A 22,643-nucleotide genomic window follows, 5' to 3' on the forward strand; every position below is an offset into this window, starting at 1 on the left:
TAATAATCAAGGATTTATAGACAACGGGTACAATAAATTAAGATATCTTGAATTTACTATATAAAAATACACAGGATGCAAATAAGTGTACAAATAGTAAAGTAAGATGTCCGTTAAAATAAATAGGTTTCTCTAGAATATTCTCTACAAAAAATTTGGAAGTAAACTTCATATAAAATCAATAAAAGTTTTTGTGTTATATGATTCTTAAGGTTTAAAAAGAAATTATAACAATCAAATTAAGTATGATAGACATGAGAATGTTAAGATGGATGAGTTTTTGAACCATAGAGGATAAGGGAGATTGCTTTAGTGCTTATGTTTGAGCATTTCTTCTAATAATTATGTAAATGAATTATCTGTCATACGTATGGATTGTGAAAAACATGCTATGAGGCAATATCATCCACCTACTTTAGACTTTTAAAACCCTCAATCTTAATAGTGAATAAAGTAAATAAAAAAACAAACTAATCATTTAACAATACTTTTTTGATTTGCCTAACAATTTTGTATGACATCATTCTATCTGGTCACATCTTAACATAAAATACCAGAAAAGATGAATCTTGGCGGTGCCAGTATGAAATAATGGTTTTTATCCTGATGATGACCAGGATAAAAATATTTTTGCTTGGGCACAAAAAAATCACCTTAATAAATTCCTAAATCTCAAACTAACTTGAATTTGAAATATATTCAAGCAAATGAATAGGTGACCAAGAATACCCTAATACAAGTGAAAAGGAAGTAAAAATCGGGGTTAAACGGATGTCACTACCATTCATTCATATTATAGTCGTGAATACATGGATGAGGATAACATGAGAGAGCTTCCGAGATTTTTTTCAGCAATATTTCTCATTCCCAGTAGCGAAGTTTAATTTTGATGCAAGTTGTTTATAGTTGAGTTATTTTTTATAATATACAATAAATAAAAAGCAGATAGAACTAGTATTAACAAGATTGGAAAATCAACAATAATTCTTTAATTGAGAAATTATATCTCTATAAGAAAGTTCATAGGATAAAGCTTGTGTAAAAAGTTTAGTTCCCAGATTATGAATACATAGAAGAAAGAAATAAGACAAATATTTCTAATATGATGCACTTGATTCATCAGAAAGCGCACATCTGTGTTCATAGAACTAATATATGAATGTGGGCTTTAAAAATTCTCATATGGCTCTGTTGAATATATTCAAGTGATTATGGGTTGAATTTTTAGAAGCACAATCAATTTTTAGATAAAACACTACCCAAAGGTTTTCCCATCTATTTTAGGGCTTTATGATCTGGTTTATGATTTCTCATAGGTGCAAGCTTTTATGGTTAAGGCTATCTATAGACTCCGTGATAATTTACTTATATTAACAACAATTTGGATTAAAGGAGATAACATACCGCTACAAGCTTAAATTGAGTGGTGAGGAATGATGATAAATGATAAACACGATCAGATCATTATGACGTCTTGGTTTATTATGAACACTGGTCTACTTTGTCAGTAAAAAAAGTCGACTCAACCTAATTGATAGATCCTTATCAGCACAAATATATTGCATTGTCCAGGTGGCTGTCATAAATATAGGTAGAGAACTTACTAAAGGGACCAATTTTGAGCTGGCATTGGATAACAAATGGGCTTCAAACCTTTTTCAGTGCATATTATGGCACATGACTCATAGTCTTAGCCATTGAGGCACATTCAAACTTAGGTTGTAACTGTAATAAAGTGATGACATTGCAATTAGGCTAAACACTCAGTCAAAAGACATGTGTCATTTCCTTTTTGTAAGCTTTAGTCAAACTAAAATTTGTTATCTTGGATAAACTTGTGCAAAGGATGGTTAGGTGGCTACTTTGAGAACCAAATAATCAATTATTGCATGATTTTTTGGCTTTCATTTTTTTTTTTTATTTCTTATACATTTCTTTAAAGACCAGATTTAGATGTAAGAGTTCCCTCCGAATATGATTTATTACGATTATGCCCATCATGGAAAAAAGAGCTTGAATTTTATTTAATTTCTTTGATATTTCAAAAGCATTTTTTATGATGAGTATGTACTTCAATTATGATATTTTGATAACAAAACCCACCCATTATTGAAAAAAGAGCCCAAAGCGTATCTATTTTCGTAAGACTTTGAGTAGAAAATTTTATGTTGAGGATTCTCTTGAGTTATACTATTATGATAACCACATTCATTATCGTGATATGGGTAAAAGTATTTATCTTGATGGTCTAGAATTTAATTTTAGGAATGAATCAAACGTTCAATCATAACTTTTTGATAACCAAATGCATATTATGGAAAAAATTATTATGCCAAAACCTAGTCAACTATGTCACTTGCTTGTAGCATCAACTAAAGGCTCAAGAAAGCAAGAGTTATTTGGCCAAAGAGGAAGGAGTAGATGGAAATGGAAAAAATGTTGAATAAGGAGTGAGGGGAGCCAACCCCCATAAAAGTGCCCTGGACCACACTAAGGGCTCTTCAAATTCAATGCCTCTTGAATTACAAAACAAATATTATTATTATTATTAAATGTTTTCTTATTTAGAATTTTATTAATTATTTTTTTAGCTATTTATTGTTATTTTTATATTTATATGAGAAAATGACCAAAATGATCCCTTAATTCAAAATAATAATAGTATTTAAATAATCATATAAGTTATTAATATTTACAATAATATTTAGATAATTAAGAGTTAATATCCTTAAGATATTATTAGTTAAGTTAGATAATTAATATATGACTAAAAATTTTAAAATAATAACTAAAATTATTATTAATTCCTCATGTTAAACAAACAATTAATAACTTTTTAAATAAAAATTAGTTGAAAATGATATCTAATAAATAGTTTAATAAAAAAATTACTAAAATACCCCTATTTTTTACACCATTAAGTCTAACATTTATTAGTTTGGATGTTAGGCTCAAAATGGTCCCATTTTAAGTACTTGAGGGACAAATTGGTCCCTCAAAATAATATATATATAAGACCAACCATTAACATCAAAAAGAAAGCAAAGAAATAAAAATTACTGAAAGATAAGGAGTGAAAAGATAACAATTATAAATTAAATACATATGAACTTTAACCTTTGTGAGTTCTGATGCTCTTGTAAGGAGCATTAGATCACCATAAGCATGAGATGTCTGAACAACATTTAGGGCACTCCCCATCATACAGCTGGTCTGCAAAGTTAATACAATTAAAAGAAAAGTTAGTATCATCCTCTCTACAAATCCATGCTAATTATTTTGATTTAGGCAATTTCAATCAGCAGGCAATATGCATAAACATCTGTCTGAAGATTGAAATTGAATTAATATAGATAATTCAACATAGGTCAACTTACAGTTTAATGTGAAATAAACTTATAAAGGATCTACCAACAATATCACGTAAAATATAAGACAGACAATCATGCCAATTTAATTATTTCAAAACTATCGAATTAACTGAATTAGTTTACCTGCAGAAGACAACTATAAAATAAATCATCATTAGCATTATCCCTACTAATCGGATAATGAATACAAGCATTAAAATTTGAAAAATGAATAGAAAATCACTAACACTGTAATTCAATCAAGAACAAGAAAAATGAGTTTAAAACTCACTGCATAAGGATTAACAGGTTTCGCAATAATTTCAATTTAACGTTAAAAGTCAGGTTTAAGATACATATTGGCATAGTAATTTGGCATATACTTCCATAAACCAGTCTTGGTGATACTCACTCTTTTAGACAGTTGTAATGCAGTTTCTTCTTCACAAGGGAAAATGACAGGTAGATACTCCACCTACAAAATGTGGAAATATCGGAGTTTTTGTTAAACATTCCAAACTATAAATTAAGCAAATGCAGCATAACAGAAAATCTTTTAAGACCAATACTTCCATATCCACATTCATGATAAAATTGATGAATAAGATACACTCAGAAGAACTACTAAAACTTGCCAAAAAAGCTTGTTTGCATGAGGGAATGCACACACATGGATCCATTCATGTAGGACAACTAAGGTTTCTTAATCTAGATCTAGGATGAAATGCACAAGTTTACGTACACAGAATCAAATTCACAGTTCAAAAACTTTAAATTTAGAAAAGAAATCATCATTTTTTATGGAAACTATCAAGCATAAAAAATTAACTCTATATGATAATTTAATGATGGCCAAAATCAAAGAATTTCAACTAGAAGATTGAAACCATAAAACTAAAGAACTTGATCAAGATTACATAGCTATGAGAAAACCCAATTGTAACTATTTTGACTAAAATCAATCATTCTTGTAAACTAATATTGAATTATGTGGATGTAAAGAGAAGAAGGTAAGACAATACAAAATACATAAATTCAGTCCTTACCTATAGGTATAACGAGATGACGTACCACATAAATTGATAGTCGCAATTGCACTCTACTCAAATAACTTAAATCCAAATAGCACATAACCTCGAGAAAAATAGGAAATTTTATTAAGAAATCAATTGCACTTTTCATACCTCAAAAGGCTTAAAATAAATACAGAAAATCAAGAATTCAGTAATTTGGGTGAAGCTTATCAGTAGATAAGGCACGAATAAGATGGAAACACATGACTTAAAATACATTTCACATGATTTGTCCATTTAATCATGTACCAAAGTCGAATGCCAACACAAAATCCACATGCAACAAGGCTTGAAGGAACCACATCATAATGTTTCCACGTGTGAAGGTAGAGGACTATGAAGGTATTGTCTGGTGCCAAACATGATGGACGAGGACTCAACGAAATTGCAAGGAACAAAGGAATCACATGTAGTCATCATGATAGCAGTTTAAGGATTGGGAGTGGCTATAACATCGAAAGTAATTATAGGATCACATTTATGAGTTTCATGCCAATTTGCCAGACTTGAAAATTTAGCCACGATAAATTAAGCATTTTTATTCATCATCCAAATCTGAGAATAATTGTTACGCTTCAAGAAATATAATACATAAGTCATCACATTAAAATCTATCATATCAATGTATCTTTAGAATCCACCATTAGTAGATGATATAATTTCATCATCTAAGGTAGCTTAAAAAACAAGAAATACAGAAATTACTTGAATAGTGGTGGAAACAAATTCACAAGAAGATGGAATGACAAATCCAAGGCATTGGTTGTAATACCAAGACTCGACAAACTTTTGAGGTGATGATAATGAGTTTTCTTGGGAATAAGCACAAGTGCAATAGTCCTAACAACAAGATATTTATAACATTCCTCAAAATCTAAATTATGAATAAAATCAAGCAGGATTTTTGTTGTATTGCAGCTTAATTCATTCTTTAACTTCTTGCTTTAAGCCTTTAATGAAGCAAATGATGGTAGCATAATAATCTAGAGGCAAATAATTTTTAGTTGCAAGACATATAAACATAGCATAATATTAAAAAATATATCATAATCAACTTGTTAGTAATTTTTAAGAATAAGTTTAATATTAATTCATGGAGATTTAGCAACAACGCTTCACCAAAATAAGTTAAGCATGTCCCACTAATTTTGATTTAGCATATTAAACTCTGAGGGCATAAGATAGCTTGTAACACCTAAAAGTTTCTTCCAAAATATTAGTACATTTTGAAAATTTTGAAAGATATCTTCCATCGAAAGCAAAAGTATCATTTTGAACCTCATGGTACTCCTGTTGTGGTTGTCTATAATCATAATATACTCGATTCTGCTTAATTTGAATCAATACTGATTTTTTCTATCCTCACATTTATAGGTCTAACATCTAGCTAAAATGTTGATGCAACCTTATGATATGTTACCAATTTGATATAAGATATCTTGGGGACTAAATTAAATACAAAAAGACAAATTCATAGTCCCAAAATATTTAATTTAGACTAGAAATCACCTCTTATAATGAAAACAAGAATGTGAATAAAATTTAGTCCAGGTAATAATATAACAATAATTTAAATCAAATAATTTCAATCTCAAAATAAAAAAAAAAAAAAACCTTATCAAGAATCATGTCACAATAAGAAGCTTTAGTTTCGATTATTTTAACTAAAATTAATTATGCTTGTAAACCTATGTGCACCAACATTGTATACCAAAAGAAGGTATGCAGTGTTGGACACGGGACGAGGAAATATGTTGGACACCGCAAGAAAGTTCCGATTAAAATAATATTGGACATGCATGTCCGACAAGCGTCCTATAATCATGCATGTCCAATATTATTTAGAAAATATTTAAAATATTATGTTTTAAATTAATTATTTATTAATAAAAAATTCTATTAATAATCTTATCGAGCCATTTCTTTCGCATGTAAACCCTTTGGCTGACTCATCCAGGGCTTCCTTTCGTGCCCTCGTTAGTTGTTCACTTATTGCATATGAAGAGTTGCTGCTTCGCTCGCACTGTCCGAAGTTGTGCCGATGACTCATCTAGGGCTTTCTCTCGTACCCGTCACTCCTTTACTCCGTGGAGAAGAAGAGCTACGATGGCATCGGTTGAAAAAATGCGTTTATGAGCCAACGGTAAGAGGCTTTGATTTTTTTCTGTTGTTACATGATGAATGCTCATATCTCCACGACATTCCAGCAACCACAAGGCCCCATTTCCAACTCCGTCTTAATTTCCGTAGGCTTTGTCCCTTCGAAGTCCCGTGAAGACAGTGAGACAGCAAGCCAACGACATGTTAAGTCATAATAATTAGCTTAACACCAAAAAGTGGAAAAAACTTGATTAGTATCATTTGTGTTCTACTTATTTTTAGAGAAACTTATATGATTAATTTAGCATATCTTTGACATGAAATAGAAGTTTTGGAATGTCTAGCTCAATAATATTTTGTGATCAACAAATGCTAGTTGTTTAATTTTTTGACCTTTTTACATAATATTTTCATTTATGTTCGGTTATCTTATGATTGAAATAAATGATAATGCAAATGAAGATTTTAATCACTGTTGATCATTCTAGATGACATGATATTGTTTAAGCAAGATAACATCAAGTCATAGGCACAATTTTTTATTATTTATACTATCATCACATTGTCAATATAGATAGCACTGCTATTGATATAACTTTGAACCAAACAACCCTTATATTAAATGGAGTGCGTTTATGCAATGCTATTTTTACAATTCTTCAAGATTTAGTTGCAATTTAAAATGGATGCCATTTGGATATCAAAGCATAATCTCCTTAGTTGAATTACATTATGCATATGTGCTCTAGACAAGTAATTATGATATTAATTTATTATTGTTTGTCATTTCTAACATGATGCTATATTAATTTTTACACGTTATTTAAAAATCATAATGTCATGTCTGCGTCATACCGGTGTCCTATATTTTCAATGATGTATGTGTATCGTGTCCGTGTCGGTGCATCATAGTTGTAAACTTATATTAAATTTTATATATATATATATATATATTATATATCAAAAGAGAATAAGGTAAGAGATCACATAACACATTCATACAAGATGACTTCCTTTGAAAAGTTGTACTTTTACCATACTCAACGAGCTTAAAATTCAACAAGCACATAATTTTAAAAGAGGCAATTTTCTTTAGTAATCAATTTCACTTGTTCAAGCTTAAAAGCCCTTATATAATTACAAAAATAATCAATAATTCAATAATCTAGATAAAGCTCAACTATGGATAAGACATGGATAGTGAATAGAGATGAGACAATGGATTAGAAACAATCCGTCCATTGGATCATGTACCAAAATTGCATGCTATAAGGAAATTGACAAGTGATTAGGCTTGAAGGAATTGCTTGGTGAGGACAACATTTGTTAACAAAAAACACTCAAGAGAATCATAGTGCACTACATGTGATCAAAGAGAATTCACAATGGAATTGCATGTACAAGATTCATTGTTTCCTAAAAATCCGCACTCCAATATCTCTAAGACCTCTGATTTTTCACAAAGAACTACATAGCTTTTTAATTTAAATATTTAAACAAAACATAATAGAAGCACGGATGCATGAACAAACAATTGATCATCATGATTAACCCTAAATGTGGCATCATTATCTTATTTTTTTCATTAGAATAGGATAATTCCATTCATGCTTAGATCAATTATTGTGCACCTTTGTTCTTAACTTAGAAAACGAAAAAGTTTAAAAAGCAATGACATCAAAAAATAGAATGTGTGTTTGGTAAGGGCACTGATTGAACTCAAGACCTTAGCTATAACTTACAAGGCCCTTACCAACCTTACCAGCAAAATTGGATGGAGACAGCATAAATTCTCTGAAATTTTTCACATCCCCGTTTTTCTCTTGTGCCCCTAGATCACACACATCCAGGACTCCAAATCAAAAGGAACAAACCCAGTACAGAACTGAAGGTTTTTTACCGATACATAACCATAAAAATGCCATAACAATGCTAGACATGAAAACTATTCAACATTCAGCTGTTATTTCAACAACACCAAATTATTTTAAGGATATGACAGTACTTGCATATGATTAAGAAAGACAACTTGAAAAAATAACCAGATGTACCTCCATAAAGTTCTGAAACTGAGTGAACATCTTGAACATCAGCTTGGCAAGAGAAATTTGTCCCCTAAATTAAATTAATTTAACTAAATCATGAATGAAAGGATCAAATTTGTTGGGACAAAATTGTCAAGTTCTTACCATGACTGATCGAAGTGTACAAAAGGATATCGAACCACCACTGGCTGTATAGGAAGAGAAGGTATGAAAGCACCATTTTGAAATGAGATAAGGAACCTCCCATTTGTGGTGGTACCCTCAGGAAACAACAAGAGTCGAGGGAAGTTGTTGCACGAAGCCTTTCTCTGAATTCACGCCCTTAAAAACATGTTTCTGTATCAGATAGATAATAAGTGGAAACACCTATTTCATTATATGTAATGGTTTATATTTACTTCAGCTAAATGATCAGTCTAATATTTCCTCTGACAAAAAAGAACTAATCCCGAGTTCATTTTTCAGTTACAAAAAGTCATGTTGTTTATTATACAGATTGCAACTATAATTTGACACGAAATGAAAGTCCATCAGTGAAATAATTTTGAAATTAATACAAAAAAAATCCCTATAGAAACCAAAACAGCATTAAGCAGACCTTCACAAACTCTAACAACTTCAATATTTTTCTAGCGGTACAAGCCTCTGCCTCATCTACTGCAGAACTCAGATGAAAACATAGAAACATTTTATTTGGTCATCAGAACATTTCATTAATGTAAGTTTTGTTGACATGAGGTATTGAACACAGGCCAAAAACATTCCTTCGGCTACAAGCAGGTTAAATGGATTATATAATATCAATTGTTTTTATCAAGAGTTGTAGCATAATATAAAATTTTCAATAAAAGTACTACGTACTTTTCAGCTTACATATGCGTACCATCACATTGAAAACATTTCAATCAGTATCTTACACAAATAAAAGAAAGAAGAGAACTACAATTATGTTTTACAAGGTTCATCTTCTGCATCTATCGCTGACCTCCAATTCCAAAAAGAGCCATTCCAAATCATCCCAGTTAAGATTAAAACCAAATTTTGCCATCAAGAGTTTTAACATAATCATAATAACAAACTACAAATAAAAAAGAAGTTTTCCATGGCCCCATATTCTACTTCTCCACAATCAAAAAGTTTTTATATCAATTCTTGGACGAGCACACTGTTTCATCTGCAAGCTTATGTCAATCAACAGGAACCTAGATATCAGATCTTCAGCTCTAATATGTTTTTTGATATACTAAAACATAATATGTGATTTTAAGAAGATAATTTTGGCAAACAAACACAATTCTGCTAATAACGTCAATAAAAAGAAGGCTTTCCATAAAACAACAAATTAATATTAACTTTCCAAAAGAAAATTACATTAGAAGGTTTTCCATAAATCATCAAATTAATATTAACTTTCAGAGAATATTCAATTAACATGCATATGACCACTTAACAAAGAAGTACAATGTGCGAAGATAGAGGGACAATAAGAATTGTTGGTGAATGCATATTTCTAGATCACATTATTGGAATATAAAAAAAAAAAAAAAAAACTCGTGACATTATGCTAAAGGTTAGTAAAGCCTGATTCTAGTTTAAGACTCATTCCTAATGATGATTCAATCCACACTCCATGGATCCAACTATGGAATATTCTAGGGATATATTTCATGGGACAATTCTGAAGGTAAATTTAAATTGCTTTTACTCTTCTATTAATACCCTAGAAATTTTAGCTTTTGAAAGACGTTCTCTCTTATAGTTGTAATCTAAGCAAAATAGTGAAATCCATTTTTAATGCGGATGCAGGAAGAATAATCTCCAAATCACATAAAATCACAATGCTTGTTATGATATTGTTGTGATTTTCTTTCATTTCGTTCTTTACAGCTGATGTCAAAGCCTGATTCTTGAAATGCAATAATAGCGATGGAGGTGAAAGTAAAAAAATCAACAATTTAACAAGCGTGATTTTGATTTATGTGGGATGTCAACGAAGATTACTTGTATTCAAATAAGTTCATTAATATCTTCTTTGAGAGTAGCCAAAGTCAATGTGAAATAAAGATTGGGGATCCTAAACAAACAAGCCCTAGGAGTGATTCTCGTTACGATCATACAGACAACTGCATCCAATAAAAAAAATGAGAAAGCTATGGCAGGGATTGATGAAAATGCCACCAGGTGTAAATGAGAAATCTGCAACATTAAAATAAGGTGGATCTCATGGCACGTTTCTTCAATTCGATGATGTGTTGGGATCCTAGTAAAACTCACATAAGCAACATGAACTAATCACCGACTCAATTAAATTTTGTGGCGAGTACAAATAAGAATTAATTATCGAATGCTGGACCAAAGAAGACCATTGCCCAGCCCCATCATTAAGCATGTCAAACTAATTTTACCCAATATATTTAGAATTATAATCAAACAAAAGGCAATGAAGGATGTCCGTCAATAAAAAAAAAATCATGAAGATTTGTAAGAGATTACATGAAAATTTTCTTTAAGAAAAAAATAATTTTCTCAGCTAAATTATAAAAAAATAACAAAAATATATCAAAATCCATAAAACAGTTGTTCTATGTTACGGTAGATCTAAAAGAGAAGCATAATCCCCAAAAAATGAAAAAAAAAAAAAAAAAACTTTAACTTTTGATGAATAAAAAAAGTTCTACCTTTATCTCATTCACGGCATTCTTTCTGGATGATGGCGAAAACCGATCAACATATATAACCTATATGTATAAGAAAAATATCAAATGAAAAATCCCTATAATTAACTATGCTTGCTGACTGCTACCAAGCTTAAGCCCCAAAAAAAAAGTAGAGCCATAAACATATACATCCTGATTACATAAGCTTACCTGCATGGCTCTAATAATGGTGCCAACAAAGGGCAGGGTATCATGTGACTCAGAAGCAACAATCGTCGGGAATAGTTCATAGAAAAAGAATATGGGTTCAACATATGAAACATGATTAGAAACAACAACAGGAGCAACCTCTCGAGAAGCAGGCTTTCCAATACGATTAATCCATTGATACCTGATGGAGATCCAAAGCAAACCATCAACTTCAAAAAAATCGAAATAAATATCCAAATGCAGTAATTCAAATGGTAAAAAATTGAAATTGAGAGATTTAGACTGAATTATTCTATCATAAATCTAGAAACCTCAGAAAGAAAATGCATGTATAAGTATATAGAAATTTACAAACATGCTAGAAAATAAACATGATGACATAAATTAGCTAGATGGTAAATTGCAACTACTAGACAATCCTATGAGTAGAAAACAAATAGTGGAATAAAACTTCCATTTTTTAAGGTGATGCTAAATTATTCATGTCAAATGTGTGGAAATTAGCCAACAGCTAATTAAATGTTGCACTTAATCATTTGATTAATGAAACTGAATGAGGAAAATATCTGTATCTCAGTTCCGATTCTATGTACAGATATTCTAGAATGCACCTTACAATAAAAACAAATAATCAGCGTATACTTTATTCAAAAAAAAAAAAAAGTTCCTGTACAAAAAGCTACAAAATTTATCTATAGAACCTTCAGATTTTACCAAAGCTTACATGAAAATTGAAAGTTCGTAATTTTTTTATTTAAAAAGATTAAGACAAATTTCCAATATCACAAACAATCAGCTAAATGAAAGGAGCCTAGACAAATTGTTTATGTCAACAAAAAAGGGTCTAGCATCTATAGCTGATAAGAAATACTTGAGTTCGCTAGTAACCCTAAGATAATACTTGAGTTCGCAAGCAACCCTATCGCAAATTGGAGAGAAAACAACAACAAAACTGCTGTTTACAGCAGTTAACAGCCACAAATAGTGAAAAACAGCAAGAAATTGAGTAGGAATCTGAAGAAAATCAAGCCAAACACTTGTATTCCACTAGTAGATGAAAGAAAATAATAACCATACAACATTCTTCAATTCAAGAGGAAGAGAACTCTCCAAAATCTCTAGTCTAGAAGACTAGAGCCCAAGCCTCCAAGAAGATCCCAAAAATCAGCCCAAATTCAAGATGAAAACCTAAATCCCCACCTTTTCCCCTCTTTAACACCAATCCCCATACAAAATCCCTAAATTCTATTCAAATTTCCCCCTCTTCCATTCAAATATTCCCTCCAACACTTAAATTAAACCCCATCATGGGCCCCAAGGCTTTCCCCCCTCCAACACTTGAATTTGTGGGGCCCGCCTAGAGTAAGGAGCCTAACACTAGCCCAATCAAAAGACATGCACTATTTGTTTATAAATTAGTACCAGACTGGTCCACCAACAAGTACTCTGAGGTACTTCAATAAAAAGTGCCTCTTTGGGAATTAGAAAAGACAAAAGTCAAGGATACCAAATTAGGTCCTTTAGTGCATCAAGAATGTGTAACCACGAGTGGTCATAATGCAATCATGGATGAAGATGGCAATGGAGTAGATCTACTAGAGTCTCTAGAGAAAATTGTGGTGTGAAACTGAAGGCAAGATGCCACGATGAGGATCTTGAAAGATATGATTGTGAGATATGTGAGGTTGTGGAGCAAGTCTTGATGTGGCAATGACTGAAATAAGCGAGATTTTGATACAAGTCTAAAAGGAGACGACCATGGTGCAAGTGAGATTAGTGCGTAGGTTTTATAAAGATGATTTTGGTGCAATACAATGCATGAGTAAAGGAGATGATTGCAACATAAGGAGGTTGCAGCGTACGCCTTAAGAAAATAGTCACAATGCAAGCAAGGTTTTGATGCATATCTTACTATGGCAATAGCTATAGCACAATTGAGGTGATAGTGTAAATCTTGAAGGAGATGATTATGATGCAAGTAGATTGATTGGAAATCTAGAAAGAGATAAACATGACTCAAATGAGATTGCTGCATAGGTTTGAATGCATCTGAATGCATCGAAAAAATGTTTATGCAAGCAAGGATTCAAAGCAACTCTACAGGTGATGATCAATACGATGCAAACAATTAAGGCTGTCGCTTAGGTTTATACTATATGGCACTGGTGCAAACAAGATTTTGACATAAGTCTAGAGGCGACGAAAACTAAGGTGTAAGCAAGGTTGCAGCATAGTTCTTAAAAAAGATGGTTGTTGCACTAGAAAGGTTGTACCACAAATCTACAAGGTGACGAGTATGATGCAAATGCAGTTGCAAGCCAATTGATAAGAAAATAAGTGTGATGCAAGGTACTTTATAGTGTAGGTCAGTACGTAGCAATGACTACAACACAAGTAAGGTTATAATGTAAGTATTAAAGAAGACAACTATCACACAAGCAAAGTTACAGTGCATGTTAAAAAAATAGTTGATTAGGGTTGTGGCCTTCCGATAAAAGACAAAATCTCAGTCCCATAGATATAGGCTCTCAAAGATGATCTAACAGTTATCAAGGGCGAACAATCCAAATAACAATTCATTAATGCACTCCCAAGTAAAAAGAACACAAAATTACAAGTTTAGTCGCCCCTAGGTCCTTCTAGATCCATCTGAGTGGGTAAGGATAGGAGTCCAGACTCATCTCAAGTCCGAATCTTCTAACCATACTCATCGAGATCAAATTCTTTTGACTAACCAATCAAAGATAGTATTCAAGGAGTCCTACTACAAATAGCTCTACAAGGTGGCAAGCTCGAATTCATTAAATTCAGGTGTCGTATTTGGCTAGGGGAGTCAATTTGGGTTAATGGGTTAAGTTTTGATTTCACTAGAATTTAACTCAACCAAAAATGGCTTGGTCCAATTCCCACCATTGATTATACGGTCATAATTTCTTACTCAAATTGTACTCGATGTAAGTCTAATTGACCTAAGCCTGACGCATGTGACCCGTTTATTATATAGTTTATACAATTCTTTTGTGTCAACATAGTGTAGTTAACTTAAATATGACACGTTGAGGAAAATGAAGGTAGCTGCCTTGTTAAGGTGATGATGCATTTTAAAAACAAAAATTAAATGGGTTATCTTCGAGTTAATTTAGGATTTTTGAATCAACCTGAATCCAACCCAAAAATTAAACGAGCCTACATTTTAGACTCTAAGCTGACCTTGTACAATTCGGGTCAACTTGAACTTGAATGTTTTATTCATGTCCATGACGAGTTGTCATGTTGACCATTTATTAACACCCTATATTCGGCTTTTCTCCCACATTTTAATCAAAATAGTTGAGTTAAAATTCTACTGACTTTCCAAGCTAAAGATAGCATTGAACACCTCTTGATTCACTTGGATCCACGAGGTGACCATCTCATGGCATTTGTTAAGGTCATGTGTTGAATTCAACGTTTCCCTTTCGACATTGTCATCCAGGAAAGGCTTGAGTCATGCTTATCTTAAATATTTTATGATTTTTTTTAAATATAGTTTCTTGTATTTCAAATTTTATTTATTAAAAGAATAAAAATTGAATATTTTATTTTCTCTCCACATCCCAAATCAATCACCCGTACTGAATATCTCATTCCCCAAATATTCTCATTTTCATTTCTATCTAGTAGGTAATGACTAGGGTTTAACAACAACACCTGACACCATCTCAACATTAACATTTGACATTGTCACAATATCAACATTTCAAAATCATCTCAACATTGAAGTCTGACGTTGTCATGATATTGACACTCAAAGCCCGTAATTTCGACACCCACAACTACGACCCCGCGTCTCCTCAAGAATTCATTTTTGTTCAACGTCGTCTCAATAATAATGTTCGATGTTGTCTAGACATCAATGCCTGATGAACAATGCACAACATTGATGCCCGACTCCCAATAGTATTATTCTCCCTCCTTGATACTTGACACACGACATCAATGTCCAACTCTCGACATCCTAATATTAATTATTTTAAGCATAAATTATTGTTAAATAATTTATTATTTCTCAGTTATTCTTAATAATTTTCTTATTCAATTTATAAACACTATTTTTAAGATATAAAAATTATAATACGATGTTCAATCCATATTCGTGTCTTAAATCTCAATTAATGTGTTCCGTGTCTGTGTCGTTATGTCATAGCTTCCTATCAATTCTTAAGACAATTATGCTTGTTTGATCGAGATCTTTGGCATGAAAGAGTAAGAGCTCATTAGAGATGTTCATAAAAAATGATGATACAGAGTCCAACCCATATTCGTGTCATAAATTTTCGATAAATGACTTATCTTGTGTCCGTGAAATATCATGTTTGTGTCGTCATGTCATAGTTTCCTATTAATTGACAAGGAAAATATGCTTGTTTGATCAAGATCTTTAGCACGAAAGAGCAAGAGTTCGTCAAAGATGTGCAGCGCATCTTTTTCATGTTCTTTGTCAACAAAAACACAACTTCCAACAACCCACCAATCAATAAGTCTTATCTTATAAAGTCTATTATGTAAACTTGCCTATTCTTATCATTATCACAATTCAAGCCACTTTTTCAATCTTTCTTGTTCCTAATCCATTGGGAGAATTCCCATCAAAACATCATGTTAAACTGCCACTAGATGATATGTGTCACCTCTGACGAAGATGAGGATTCTACCAAGCCAAAACATGCTTGGTGAGCTTAAGTCAAGTGAAAGAAGCCTTCACTTAAGGAAATACTACCCATAAAAATTGAACTGGGTTTCATGCTGATCCACATGGGCATTGAGGTTCTCCACATTGATAGAACCATCAAATGTAAGATTGTCAATTCAAGGCTTACCTTAAAGGGCTGATGCAATCCTTCAAAAGAAGGATAAAAATTTTGGCCTCTAAGTTATTTTCTCTTTAGCTTCTCATGGTCTCTGAGTTATTTTCTATTTAGCTTCTCATCGTCATCGAAGTAATGTCATGCTTAGAATCAATTTTCCATGTATATTGGTTTTGGAGCCAAAATACCAGGATTTAAGCCTTTACCTTGAAGGCCTAATGTCATCATTTGGAAGAAGGATCAAGATCTTAATCTTTGAATTATCTTCTTGCTAGCTTCTCCATGTCGTGATTGCAATATCTTCCTCGAGAACAAAGTTTCTTGATATTTTGGTTTTCGAGCCAATCTGCTTGTTTGGAATCTCCATTATCGTAGCTATTTGTTATCAAAGTGCAACTTAGTTGGCCACGTAACTAGAGATTCTCCTTGCAATGTTGACATCTCATCTTCACATTGCTTCTTGAAGTATCTAGGATCAAGTATGAGTCTCTCTTCTTTATCCACTTTTCATCAACATCATGCACCGGCGTTCTTTCAAATCATTGCAAGGATACCAACAAGCGATTCAATGCAAAATATCTGATATGTTGGCATTGCTAGGATACCAAAAGGAGATCCAACAAAAACATTGAACAAGCATCAAAGGAGTGGGTTTTTAATCTGAATTTTTAGTTTTGGAATAACAAACATAAAAGTTGCATGAATATAAGAATTAGTCAATATATGAGAAAAAAGATGTTTCATTAAGTCACCTCTCTGACTCTCTAACTCTATGAAAGCTCACTTTTTCGCAACTCTCTGCTACCTAATATTATCGAGAGGCTATGGAATGAACTCTCTCTCCAAAATACAACTAGAGAGGCTATGCAATGAACTTTCTCTTCAAAATACAACTAAATAGAAGACAAGTAGTTAAACCCTTTCTCCTTATATATAAAAAGAATGCAGTTACAAACAGATAAGCATTCATGATGATACGACAATGAATTTGTGCCATAATTGTTATAGGCAATCATAAAGCTCTTTTGGGGGAATTATGATGAGGCAGTACCGCAATCGTGGATCACTAAAGTTAGACTATCATTATTGCTACTCGACAAATAATATATGGCCACAAAGTCACTCGACTCTTAGGCACTTCATCATGAGACCTTTTATCAAGTTTCCTCTCTATCTCAAGACTCTCTACTTTAGAAAACAATGTTCTCAGGATTCCTCTCTCAATAACATCTAAAATTTCTCAGGATTACATTAAGCATCATTGATTTAATCCTATTATAATTGAAAAATAATTACATAGTAGTTGTGGCATGACCAAAGAGTTTTAAATTACAATAGAATTATATCAAGAATCAATATTAAATCAATATCTTTTTGTATTGGTTATAAAAAATCTTACAAAGAATATTCAAAGGGGAGTACCATAATTTATGTTTTTTACATATACCTAGTCTTAATCAGAAAGGCATCGTTGAGTCCAGTAAAACGTTAGTACAATAGATAAAATATTTAGAAGATCGAAAGTTAGAATTAGCAAAACAAAAATTGAGCATATGATTGCAATTTTAGTGGGCATGATCTTAACAATTATCAAATTTTACAACAAGATAGCGTGATAGTTAATGTGATAATTTAAGCATCTTTGATCAATTATATAAAAGAATGGAGGGTTAAGATTAGGTGGTTAAAATGAAAAAAAAAATGTCTCAAGACATGCAATAAGAGGATACACAGAGATTTGTAGGTAAAATTTAAAAGACAACAATTACGCAAGTAGTGCTATATGGATTAAAGTTTTAAGGATAAAAAAGTAATTAATAACTATGTTTGAGCTTTGAGAAAATAATTATAACTAAGCATATTATAAAAAAATTATATTAAAGGAATGATGGGAGTGGCATATACTAAAGATAATGTAGTTGGAAATAGGTGTAGATGATGTAAACACTTTAATTAAAAGAATAAAAAATGCACCCATAGGCAAGTAGATAAAAATTAGTGGTAGAAGGTTGGAAAGAGAAGGTGTAAGCCTAAGGTAATGTGTATTGAAATTATTCAAAATGATTTGAAAAGAATAAATCTAATATTTAAAAAGTACTCAATTGGAATGAAGGGAAATGGAGAGTTCATAAATCCAACCACAAATAATTGGGATATAGCTAATGATGACAAACAAGTTTATTGACTTCATTATCTACTTAAAGTTAAGTTAGTCGTACTTTCAAATATGCATTTGATATTTTGTTGTGTCAATAGCCTTTTTTTTTTTCTTATTTGAGGTGGTGGCAATGACTTGGCCCGCTAGGATGCCCTAAGAAATTCCAATAACATAGTCATGGGAAGCATTAGACAAGCAGCTTCATGATAAGAAACTTTATATCTCCTATTTACAACTAAAGCTCATTTTGCACTTTTTTCCCACACACAATAGAAGCAATCCATGCTAAATTAAGCCTTAAAAGAATGATGTTATTTTCTAGCTTGAGTACTGTTTGCTCAACTTATTATCACTTCATTTTATATATTAATTCATAACAATTTGCACAAATTTAAAACATTAAGGTTTTCAAATGTCAGAATTCAAAATGCAAAAGTAGGGACAACGAAATAGGCATGGTTTAGCATAAAGCATAAGATCATTTCTTAGAAATTAAAATGATAAAGTTTGCCATCCGATTGATGATGATCAAGATCGATAGGATTTTATTAATGCATTGAATATTTAAAGTTATTAGGAATTAATATTTTTATTAGTATCATATTTTTATACTATAACATCAACAAGAAGAAGCCTTTATCCCACAATGTGAGGTCGGCTAAATGAATCTTTTTTCTCCATTGTGTCGTGTTAAAAGTCAAATTCTCATCTAAATCTAATAAAGAAAGGTCATTTCTAATATTTTTCTAACCAAGTCTTTTTAGGTCTACCTCTACCTTGACATAAGACAAATCTAACACATCTATTTTCCTAACCGGGTCATCAGAAGGCTACTGTTTTATGTAACTAAACCATCAAAGGCGGCTCTCTCTAATCTTATCTTTCACTGGAGTTACTCCAACCTTTTCATGTATATGCTCATTTTGCATCCTATCTCTAAGAGTAAAGCCACTCATCCACATGAGCATCCTCATCTTGATGATGCTCATTTATTATCACCATAAAGCATTGCAGATCTCACTACCATCTTATAAAATTTTCCCTTTAGTTTGAGAGAGACTTTCCTATCACACAAAAAGCCCAATGCATTCCTCCACTTTAACCATCCAGCTTAAAATTCTACTAATAGTATCCCCATCTATTTCACCATCACTCTAAACAATAAATCCAATATATCTAAAAAGTGTACTCTTATTAATGACTTGATCTCCCAAAGTCACAATCCCCCCACTAGATCTATTATTGTATCATAATTTTATGAATGATTATTTTATAATTAGCCTTAAAAGGTCATTTTGATTTTTAGTGATTAGTTTATTTATACAAATAACTCCCTATTCATTATAAAAATCATGTGATATAATGCACAAACTACTTTTCAGTTGTAGTCTTATGAGATTTCATCCCCCATATTAATGATCGGCATTCATTCTTCGTACTTTGAGAATTTAGCATCATACCTTAAAGATTTAGCATTTACTTGAGAATTCAATATTTAATTATTTTCTTAATTATATTATCTACCAATTTTGTATTGCATTCACAATTTCATTGAGTACCCTACTTCAAATTGATATCATACCAAATTTTGCATTATTTTCCTCTAATTTTCATCGATTTCTTGTTGTTTTCCCCTTCCTTTCTACAATTTCCCACAATTTGTTAATAATTACAATAATTTCCTCCAATTTACTTATCCTCTCTTGCTATATCCTTCTACCCATGCATTTCTTACCCCATTTACCATTGATTTTTCTTTTCATTAGGTTAGGAATCGAAATTCATAATTTTTTGCATTTTCTATCTTTTCAACTGCCTTATTGCTCTCTCCTTCCCTGAAACCCATATTTCCATATTTTTTTCTCAATTAATCTACCTTTTCTCTTCTCCACACATCTTCGAAAATATTTTCTCAACAAATTCCTAAAAATTTCAAAAGAAAATAAAAATCATTTAAAAGTAGATTAAATTTTAAAATTCAAGTTAAAATTCAACATTCTTAACCACCCAAACATCTTCAAATCTCTAAAAAAGTTTCTTAAAATCTCACCTCAAAACTGGCCAGCAAATCCAATCTATAAATTCCATCCAATAAACCATCTAGACTATCCAAAATAATTCAAATACAATATTATTAGTCTCAGGGGGGTTGTCTTTTAAGGATGTATGCTCCTTGTCCCCAATCCCAAAAACTTCGCCCCATACAACCCCATCTCATAACAAAACAATCAATTATTTATGGTATACATAACCAAGCATCCCAAGTTGTACACCTTTTTCCACTCTCATCAATTTATCCTTTCTAAATAAACAAAAGTATTATCTCTATTTCACGACAAAAGGGATGGTTTTATATAATCCCCTCTCTCATGCATACTAATACCTCGTTACTATCTCTCTGCCTTCAAATTTATGAAATTTGTGGTAAGGCTTATTGTTGCTACCTACAACAACAAATAAAAAAGGTAAAACCATAAAATGATCGCAAAAGTCATTCTATGTCTACCAATCGGTAGCATAAATTAGCCTCTATGTTGCTTCCCTTAATATCTAAAGCACTAATACAATTGTTTTATGCAAACAATAGAATTCCTACATCATCGATAAAGCATCAAAGTTCCACAAGAGGTGACACTCCTAAGGAATCGGTAAGACATTGCATCAAAGCTGGAGTGTGATTATGCTATAAACTAAGATCAAAATGTCATCCACATCAAAAAATTACAGGTTCACTAATGGAATAAAAATTTGTTCCTATATAGCCTTTAGTCTTATGAAGAAATTCCATTACACTCACTCTTTGTAAGAGTTTTCTTCACCTTGAAAGAAGTGTTGTCTGTGTTATTCAATTGATGATGATCTAGAAAAATAGGAACTTATTGATGTATTTGAATTTTAAACTTAAGAGGAATTAGTAGCTTTTATATTTATTACCTCTTATTTTCAAAAAGATTGGCTGATTAATTTCAAGAATAGTTTGAATCTTTAGTGCTCTCACTATAGAGGATTACATCCCCTTATGAATGTTTAAGAATTGACATATCTTCTTCTTTCTCTAAAGATTTGCACCTTGCCTTGAGGATTCAAAACATCCATTGTCTTAAAGAGTTAACAATAACTGCTTGAGAATTTGCTATTCAGCATTTTTTTTATTGTGCTTCATTCACATTTTCTACTGTTTTCACAATTTTGCTACACACTCTGCATCAAAAAAATTCATATAAACAAGCTATAACAAAAGAATCCTCTTCATACATGGTTGTAGTACCCGTCCATTCTCTTATTATTTGAGCTCCAACAGTGACATGAAACAAGTATTATATGTAAGGGAATACTGCCGATTTCCTCACTTATTTGGGATTATGAACCTTCTGTAATATGCACTTTATTCTTCTTAAGACCTTTAATGCTCGACACTACAGGACCTCTTCAGCACCCCACTTATGCATGCATTCTTCTGATCATTATAGATATTTAATTCTGGTGACAGTTTTTTAGCCTTCATAAAGGATGCGATTTATATATATTTACAACCTATTAGTACTTTATATCTGATTTGATTAAATCTTTGTTTCTAGTTATATTTTGACCAGTGGATAACCATATCTAACTCTCTAAATAGCTGGTCTGCTGTAAACATATATGATTTAATATCTTTGATTCTGTTCCTATGTAAGAAACTATGAAGAAATAACACTTGAACGGAGATAACAACTCCAACATACACCGGATACCGTACACTTTTGGTTGAGTATCTCACATTCCTCATTCATACTTAGGCATATGCTTTCGGGGTAGAAGTTCTTGGATACGCTAAAAAGTTTAGTACATGCCAAGTACAATAACACCATAGCTTATATGTGAGAAAAAGAACTAAGTCATCGCTCCCATTTGCACCGCAAGCGTACTAATCTTGTTGTGCTGCCTTACTTCAAAAATTATTGATCCACTAATTTTCCCCATTATCAAGCAAATATAATATTTGTGTGATTGAGATCAATTAAATCACAACCTTTATGAAATTGTCCACTTGGATCACTCAACAAACTCTTCAAGAGAATGATTCTGTTTATTCCATGTCTAAAGGCTCAATTAGCAAGGTGTTTTTTTGCAAAATGCAACTTTGAATGCAAAAGCACGGGCTAAGGCCATCGCCAATCAAACGTGAAACAAGTGTTTGACGTCCGCCGCCAACTCCACCTG

At 31.8% G+C, this 22,643-nt stretch overlaps 1 protein-coding gene across 1 annotated transcript in view; it reads right to left on the reverse strand.

Moving 5' to 3' along the window:
- The window catches only part of LOC110113052 (lysophospholipid acyltransferase LPEAT2), a 54,589-nt gene that overhangs the window by 30,935 nt on the left and 1,011 nt on the right, over positions 1 to 22,643 (reverse strand). The window contains exons 2-7 of the mRNA XM_020845472.2: positions 11,436 to 11,616; positions 11,247 to 11,306; positions 8,713 to 8,876; positions 8,575 to 8,638; positions 3,763 to 3,825; positions 3,118 to 3,213 (exon numbers count right to left, since the gene is read on the reverse strand). Coding sequence (XP_020701131.1) covers positions 3,118 to 3,213; positions 3,763 to 3,825; positions 8,575 to 8,638; positions 8,713 to 8,876; positions 11,247 to 11,306; positions 11,436 to 11,616 — 628 coding nt within the window. The remainder of the gene's footprint in view (positions 1 to 3,117; positions 3,214 to 3,762; positions 3,826 to 8,574; positions 8,639 to 8,712; positions 8,877 to 11,246; positions 11,307 to 11,435; positions 11,617 to 22,643) is intronic.

Source organism: Dendrobium catenatum, unplaced genomic scaffold (assembly GCF_001605985.2).
Source record: "Dendrobium catenatum unplaced genomic scaffold, ASM160598v2 original_scaffold_34171, whole genome shotgun sequence".
Classification (NCBI taxonomy): domain Eukaryota; kingdom Viridiplantae; phylum Streptophyta; class Magnoliopsida; order Asparagales; family Orchidaceae; genus Dendrobium; species Dendrobium catenatum.